This window comes from Teleopsis dalmanni, unplaced genomic scaffold, assembly GCF_002237135.1.
Source record: "Teleopsis dalmanni isolate 2A unplaced genomic scaffold, ASM223713v2 unscaffolded_contig_1645, whole genome shotgun sequence".
In the NCBI taxonomy this organism is placed as follows: Eukaryota; Metazoa; Arthropoda; class Insecta; order Diptera; family Diopsidae; genus Teleopsis; species Teleopsis dalmanni.
In genome coordinates, this window is record NW_024033027.1 from 1 (window position 1) to 8563 (window position 8563).

General features: G+C 31.3%; 5 protein-coding genes and 1 pseudogene across 5 annotated transcripts; 3 read left to right on the forward strand and 3 right to left on the reverse strand.

Annotated features, from left to right (window-relative positions):
- Positions 1 to 5: 5 nt before the first annotated feature.
- On the reverse strand, positions 6 to 5537 carry LOC119664236 (annotated as a pseudogene).
- LOC119664233 (histone H4) lies at positions 717 to 1115 on the forward strand. The gene has a single exon (XM_038073761.1). The coding sequence runs from the start codon at positions 735 to 737 to the stop codon at positions 1044 to 1046; it is 312 nt and encodes a 103-aa protein (XP_037929689.1). The 5' UTR covers positions 717 to 734; the 3' UTR covers positions 1047 to 1115.
- LOC119664231 (histone H2A) lies at positions 2796 to 3214 on the reverse strand. Its single transcript, XM_038073759.1, has one exon. It carries the CDS (start codon positions 3212 to 3214, stop codon positions 2840 to 2842), a length of 375 nt encoding a protein of 124 aa, XP_037929687.1. The 3' UTR covers positions 2796 to 2839.
- On the forward strand, positions 3421 to 3792 carry LOC119664232 (histone H2B-like). Its single transcript, XM_038073760.1, has one exon. The coding sequence runs from the start codon at positions 3421 to 3423 to the stop codon at positions 3790 to 3792; it is 372 nt and encodes a 123-aa protein (XP_037929688.1).
- A 310-nt stretch (positions 5538 to 5847) lies between the features above and the next one.
- Positions 5848 to 6246, forward strand: LOC119664234 (histone H4). The gene has a single exon (XM_038073762.1). It carries the CDS (start codon positions 5866 to 5868, stop codon positions 6175 to 6177), a length of 312 nt encoding a protein of 103 aa, XP_037929690.1. The 5' UTR covers positions 5848 to 5865; the 3' UTR covers positions 6178 to 6246.
- A 1724-nt stretch (positions 6247 to 7970) lies between these two features.
- On the reverse strand, positions 7971 to 8355 carry LOC119664235 (histone H2A). The gene has a single exon (XM_038073763.1). The coding sequence runs from the start codon at positions 8343 to 8345 to the stop codon at positions 7971 to 7973; it is 375 nt and encodes a 124-aa protein (XP_037929691.1). The 5' UTR covers positions 8346 to 8355.
- Between the last annotated feature and the right edge of the window lie 208 nt (positions 8356 to 8563).

An 8563-nucleotide genomic window follows, 5' to 3' on the forward strand; every position in this document is an offset into this window, starting at 1 on the left:
GCACGTTCTCCACGAATACGTCTCGCCAATTGAATATCTTTTGGCATAATGGTTACGCGTTTAGCATGAATAGCGCATAAGTTAGTATCTTCAAAAAGCCCAACTAAGTATGCTTCGCTAGCTTCTTGGAGAGCCATTACAGCAGAACTCTGGAAACGTAAATCAGTTTTGAAATCCTGTGCAATTTCACGGACTAAACGCTGGAATGGCAGTTTGCGAATTAAGAGTTCTGTACTCTTTTGATAGCGACGAATTTCACGCAAAGCTACAGTTCCCGGACGATAACGATGTGGTTTTTTACACCGCCAGTTGCGGGTGCACTTTTGCGTGCGGCCTTAGTAGCCAATTGTTTACGTGGTGCCTTACCACCAGTCGATTTACGAGCAGTTTGCTTTGTACGAGCCATAATTAAACAAATAATTAAATAAAATTTAATTTAACGAAAAAATGTTGAGAGTGTAAATTTCAAAACAAACTCTTATGACCCATCCCAACTGTTCACATGTTCGAACAGTCATTGTTCATTATATCCTTAATATCCTTTACATTGTTTATTTCTACCCTCAATTATTTGAGTGCCATTTTTGAGTAATTTGTTGTGTTTAAGCATTGTCACTCATATCTTTTGTATTGTTCATTTTTTCTATAAATACTGTGCATATCTAGTGTGGAATTTATTTACTGTTTAAGTCTGAATAGACAAGTATTATCTGCACTAAAATTATAAACTCAAAATGACTGGTCGTGGTAAAGGTGGTAAAGGTTTGGGAAAAGGTGGTGCTAAGCGTCATCGCAAAGTTCTTCGTGATAACATCCAAGGTATCACGAAACCAGCTATTAGACGTTTGGCTCGCCGTGGTGGAGTTAAGCGTATTTCTGGTTTGATTTACGAAGAAACTCGTGGTGTATTGAAGGTATTTCTGGAAAATGTGATCCGTGATGCAGTTACATATACAGAACATGCCAAAAGGAAGACTGTTACAGCCATGGATGTTGTATATGCTTTGAAGAGACAAGGTCGCACCCTCTACGGTTTCGGAGGTTAAATAAATAATATTAGTTTAAAAATGCAATACTATTAACACTATATTGCCCAATGGTCCTTTTCAGGACCCGAATATTTTCATTTTTTGAGATAAATAATTCATTTGAACACATACTTGACTGTAATTTATACAAATATTTTTATTGACTTCAAATATTAAGATTTTAAGACAAAAATTAATTGAAGTTGAATGTAAGTAAAAAACTTTAGAAATTTTTCTTAGTTAGGTTTTCAAGAAACATGTTTTAATGTAGGTATTCAAAATTATTCTTTTAATCAAACTAGTTTTAGACGTAGAAATATCTAAGAATTCACCAATTATTTATTAAATAGATATATCTCAATAAAAATAAATATAGAAGTAAATATAACAAAGTTGTATGTAATATTTCCTTATAATTATTTCTTTTATGTCTTCGTATTTAAATAACGGTTAATTTTTAGTTTCAATAATCATAATAATTATACAAATAATTGTTTAAAATTTTTTTTCTGTACTGTCATTCTCAATACGATTTAGCATGACAACATTTAGCATGAAACAACATTGAAAACCGATATCTCATAATGAAATACTATTTATACCCCAATCACTTAATTTTTAAATCTGTTCCTCAATTGAATTAAATTGTAAAAGAATTTAGAAACTAAGAGTATTTTATTGTTTTATGTATTCTCCTTCTGTTTAGAATATATCAGTTTCCTACCACCCAGGATATAAGTTTCAAAGAAAGAAAGACATTTTTTTAATAACACACATGCTTTTAAAATTATATACCATATCTTATTGATTCGTTTGGTGGCAGATAAAATTATGGCGGGAAAATTTCTACCTACTGGTATGTGAACTAAAATACTTAAGGCTTGCATTGTTATACCATTCATTTTTTTATTTAAAAAAAAAGTAACTGACAAAATTGTCAGTACAGTTCACACGCATACCAAGGACACTCAAGATCCATACATATACTTCCAAGCCGAATGAGCATGAGTGTGAGTGAAATTGAGTAAGAAACTATAAGCCGAAATGGAATGAAGATGGAACGTGAGTAATTTTCTTATTTGCATTTACGCGCCAAAATATATGAAATAAAATCTATATTTAAGATGAATTTAATAGAATTACATACAACCTTTTCTTTGTTAGTTATATTGTCATAAAGCGATTAAAAGAAGCAATGTGAATGTGAATGTTTTATAATTCTTTACTAAATCTGTTCAGTTTAGTAATATATCAGAAATATTGTTCTGAGATGAGTACTTATTACTTAATGCGATGAGTCTTGAATATAATTACATGTTTTTGTACCATATATAGAATTGTTTAATTGCATTTTATACTATATACAAACTATATATAACTAGTTAAAATAAATTAGGATACGTATATACCGAAAATAATGATTATAATGAATTGTTTATTTCAAACGTAAATGTGATATTAAAACATAATTAATCCACAAATTGCTCAAATAGAGCTAATGTTAAAATTAGAATGTTTTACACGTACGTGTAGGAAGTAACCGAATTAATACGTATGGAGTAGAATTGCTCTGATTGCCGGAAGATGAAGGTGCTTGATTCCAAATCATATTTCATTTGACATTATTTTGGAAATGGTTTCTGTAAACCAATTTTAACCATTTTTATGGGTTACGTTTTTCAAAGAAATATTTGTATAAATAATAATTGTTTGAAATGAAGTATGTTTTCTTTAATCAAATAAATTGATCGTCCTGAAAAGGACGGTTGTTGTTCGAAAATTTCGAAAGAAATAGTGTTGTAAGATATAGTTTAAGCCTTCTTTTCTGTTTTCTTAGGCAAAAGTACAGCTTGGATGTTTGGTAATACACCACCTTGTGCGATTGTGACACCAGACAACAATTTGTTTAATTCTTCATCATTACGGATGGCCAATTGTAAATGACGGGGTATGATTCTTGTCTTCTTATTATCGCGTGCTGCATTGCCAGCCAATTCAAGAACTTCAGCTGCCAAATATTCCATAACAGCAGCTAAGTAGACGGGAGCGCCGGCACCAACGCGTTCAGCATAATTGCCTTTTCGCAGCAATCGATGAATGCGACCAACTGGAAATTGTAATCCAGCACGATTTGAGCGAGACTTTGCCTTGCCCTTAACTTTACCTCCTTTACCACGACCAGACATGTTTCAATAGTATTTGATTGTTAAGTTGATCTACGTGATCTGAGTTGAAAACAGGCAAACACCAAGAATTTATACCTTTTTCATCCCCTAATGTGAAGAGAGAATTTCTTGAAATTTCTGTTTTAAAAATACATAAATTCTGAGTGAGGGTAGTTCAAATTTGAAAATTCATAAAATTGAAAATTTGAAACTTCACATTTGAAATCATGCCACCAAAAACTAGCGGAAAAGCGGTCAAGAAGGACGGAAAGGCTCAGAAGAATATAACTAAGAACGATAAGAAGAAGAAGCGCAGGAGGAAGGAAAGTTATGCTATTTACATTTATAAAGTATTGAAGCAAGTTCATCCTGATACTGGTATTTCATCCAAGGCTATGAGCATCATGAACAGCTTTGTGAATGATATATTCGAGCGCATTGCTGCTGAAGCTTCACGTTTGGCCCACTATAACAAACGATCCACAATTACTAGTCGGGAAATTCAAACTGCAGTTCGCCTTTTACTTCCTGGTGAATTGGCTAAGCACGCAGTTAGTGAAGGTACTAAAGCTGTCACTAAGTATACCAGTTCCAAGTAAATTTTTTTGTATTGAACAATCAACATTAACTCCAACGGTCCTTTTCAGGACCACAAAAATATTTAATTAAAGTCGATAATTGATCTTAAAATTACTAACATACACTTCACAAATAAATGAACATTTTAGAAATGAATAAAATAATACTGATTTTCGAGCATATATATTTTGAATAATCAGAAAAAATAAGTGAATATAACTAACTGATAATAATATACGTATAAGGTTCCAATAAATACACAAATGCCATGTTTCACCTAAAGTATGTAACAAAAAATTATAAAAATATTTCATTTATGTGTTAAAAATACCATATATAATTAAGTTTTAAATATATTCACTGATCTTTGGCATAAATTAAATTTTAAATCTTTTGAACTTTCCCTTTCAGGCATTTAGTTCTTCTATTAACTGGCATATTCTAGACTCTACTGTATACCATACTTAACAATAGAAACTAGAATATGAAAAATATTGCAGTATGAATTACCCACTTCAACTTTTGCATTATTTTAGCACCTTTACTCCATTCTATTTGTTAGCCTGGACATTTATTTCTTTAACTCATTAAACTGTCAAAGTACTTTCTCGAGCTTGTATACGCTGCTTTCGTTCTCACATTTCCGTCGTCTTATATATACTATATTATAAATATTAAATAGTCAATTATTATTCGCAGAAATTTTTAAAGCCATATACTTGGTACACTAAAGAAAATCTTGAGGAGATCTCAGTTATTAAATTGTGAAAGACTTCCGAGTGAAATCACATTAGAGAACGTAGTAGGTATACGTAAATTATGATCGATTATATCTATTCACAAAAGTTTTGAACTCTTTAAGAATATACTCCGTGAAGCGAGTTACTATATTCTCGATTGAGCAACGAGTTGGGTCAGGAGAGTGATCCCTCTGAATGAACTGGAAAGTAAGCACAATGGGAAGATCTCGGTATGCAGAATATTGGGAGGCAGTATAGTTATGCTGATATTAACATTTCTGTATTATAATACCAAAATTTATATACTTTGGAATGTTCTTCACTTTTTATTAAAAGTATTGTTATCATAAGTTGATAATTTTAACAAGCAACAAAGCTAAAAAACTAATAACTTCAACAATAATTGCTATAAGTGTGAAGTTTATATATAGCGTTATATGCTGATCATCATCAAAAATTATAGTTACAAAGAAGAATGAGAGAATCAATTATCTTTATATATTCATTTTATCTGAGTATTATTAATTTGAATATGATGTTTAACTATCTCTTTTCTTTAATTAATTTTGGTCCTGAAAAGGACCGATGTTTATTAAATAGTATGAAATTGCTTCTTAAGCACGTTCTCCACGAATACGTCTCGCCAATTGAATATCTTTTGGCATAATGGTTACGCGTTTAGCATGAATAGCGCATAAGTTAGTATCTTCAAAAAGCCCAACTAAGTATGCTTCGCTAGCTTCTTGGAGAGCCATTACAGCAGAACTCTGGAAACGTAAATCAGTTTTGAAATCCTGTGCAATTTCACGGACTAAACGCTGGAATGGCAGTTTGCGAATTAAGAGTTCTGTACTCTTTTGATAGCGACGAATTTCACGCAAAGCTACAGTTCCCGGACGATAACGATGTGGTTTTTTTACACCGCCAGTTGCGGGCGCACTTTTGCGTGCGGCCTTAGTAGCCAATTGTTTACGTGGTGCCTTACCACCAGTCGATTTACGAGCAGTTTGCTTTGTACGAGCCATAATTAAACAAATTGTTAAATAAAATTTAATTTAACGAATAAATGTTGAGAGAGTAAATTTCAAAACAAACTCTTATGATCCATCTCAACTGTTCACATGTTCAAACAGTCATTGTTCATTATATCCTTAATATCCTTTACATTGTTTATTTCTACCCTCAATTATTTGAGTGCCATTTTTGAGTAATTTGTTGTGTTTAAGCATTGTCACTCATATCTTTTGTATTGTTCATTTTTTCTATAAATACTGTGCATATCTAGTGTGGAATTTATTTACTGTTTAAGTCTGAATAGACAAGTATTATCTGCACTAAAATTATAAACTCAAAATGACTGGTCGTGGTAAAGGTGGTAAAGGTTTGGGAAAAGGTGGTGCTAAGCGTCATCGCAAAGTTCTTCGTGATAACATCCAAGGTATCACGAAACCAGCTATAAGACGTTTGGCTCGCCGTGGTGGAGTTAAGCGTATTTCTGGTTTGATTTACGAAGAAACTCGTGGTGTATTGAAGGTATTTCTGGAAAATGTGATCCGTGATGCAGTTACATATACAGAACATGCCAAAAGGAAGACTGTTACAGCCATGGATGTTGTATATGCTTTGAAGAGACAAGGTCGCACCCTCTACGGTTTCGGAGGTTAAATAAATAATATTAGTTTAAAAATGCAATACTATTAACACTATATTGCCCAATGGTCCTTTTCAGGACCCGAATATTTTCATTTTTTGAGATAAATAATTCATTTGAACACATACTTGACTGTAATTTATACAAATATTTTTATCGACTTCAAATATTAAGATTTTAAGACAAAAATTAATTGAAGTTGAATGTAAGTAAGAAACTTTAGAAATTTTTCTTAGTTAGATTTTCAAGAAACATGTTTTAATGTAGGTATTCAAAATTATTCTTTTAATCAAACTAGTTTTAGACGTAGAAATATCTAAGAATTCACCAATTATTTATTAAATAGATATATCTCAATAAAAATAAATATAGAAGTAAATATAACAAAGTTGTATGTAATATTTCTTTATAATTATTTCTTTTATGTCTTCGTATTTAAATAACGGTTAATTTTTAGTTTCAATAATCATAATAATTATACAAATAATTGTTTAAAATTTTTTTTCTGTACTGTCATTCTCAATACGATTTAGCATGACAACATTTAGCATGAAACAACATTGAAAACCGATATCTCATAATGAAATACTATTTATACCCCAATCACTTAATTTTTAAATCTGTTCCTCAATTGAATTAAATTGTAAAAGAATTTAGAAACTAAGAGTATTTTATTGTTTTATGTATTCTCCTTCTGTTTAGAATATATCAGTTTCCTACCACCCAGGATATAAGTTTCAAAGAAAGAAAGACATTTTTTTAATAACACACATGCTTTTAAAATTATATACCATATCTTATTGATTCGTTTGGTGGCAGATAAAATTATGGCGGGAAAATTTCTACCTACTGGTATGTGAACTAAAATACTTAAGGCTTGCATTGTTATACCATTCATTTTTTTATTTAAAAAAAAAGTAACTGACAAAATTGTCAGTACAGTTCACACGCATACCAAGGACACTCAAGATCCATACATATACTTCCAAGCCGAATGAGCATGAGTGTGAGTGAAATTGAGTAAGAAACTATAAGCCGAAATGGAATGAAGATGGAACGTGAGTAATTTTCTTATTTGCATTTACGCGCCAAAATATATGAAATAAAATCTATATTTAAGATGAATTTAATAGAATTACATACAACCTTTTCTTTGTTAGTTATATTGTCATAAAGCGATTAAAAGAAGCAATGTGAATGTGAATGTTTTATAATTCTTTACTAAATCTGTTCAGTTTAGTAATATATCAGAAATATTGTTCTGAGATGAGTACTTATTACTTAATGCGATGAGTCTTGAATATAATTACATGTTTTTGTACCATATATAGAATTGTTTAATTGCATTTTATACTATATACAAACTATATATAACTAGTTAAAATAAATTAGGATACGTATATACCGAAAATAATGATTATAATGAATTGTTTATTTCAAACGTAAATGTGATATTAAAACATAATTAATCCAAAAATTGCTCAAATAGAGCTAATGTTAAAATTAGAATGTTTTACACGTACGTGTAGGAAGTAACCGAATTAATACGTATGGAGTAGAATTGCTCTGATTGCCGGAAGATGGAGGTGCTTGATTCCAAATCATATTTCATTTGACATTATTTTGGAAATGGTTTCTGTAAACCAATTTTAACCATTTTTATGGGTTACGTTTTTCAAAGAAATATTTGTATAAATAATAATTGTTTGAAATGAAGTATGTTTTCTTTAATCAAATAAATTGATCGTCCTGAAAAGGACGGTTGTTGTTCGAAAATTTCGAAAGAAATAGTGTTGTAAGATATAGTTTAAGCCTTCTTTTCTGTTTTCTTAGGCAAAAGGACAGCTTGGATGTTTGGTAATACACCACCTTGTGCGATTGTGACACCAGACAACAATTTGTTTAATTCTTCATCATTACGGATGGCCAATTGTAAATGACGGGGTATGATTCTTGTCTTCTTATTATCGCGTGCTGCATTGCCAGCCAATTCAAGAACTTCAGCTGCCAAATATTCCATAACAGCAGCTAAGTAGACGGGAGCGCCGGCACCAACGCGTTCAGCATAATTGCCTTTTCGCAGCAATCGATGAATACGACCAACTGGAAATTGTAATCCAGCACGATTTGAGCGAGACTTTGCCTTGCCCTTAACTTTACCTCCTTTACCACGACCAGACATGTTTCAATAGTATTTGATTGTTAAGTTGATCTACGTGATCTGAGTTGAAAACAGGCAAACACCAAGAATTTATACCTTTTTCATCCCCTAATGTAAAGAGAGAATTTCTTGAAATTTTTGTTTTAAAAATACTTAAATTCTGAGTGAGGGTAGTTCAAATTTGAAAATTCATAAAATTGAAAATTTGAAATTTCACATTTGAAATCATGCCACCAAAA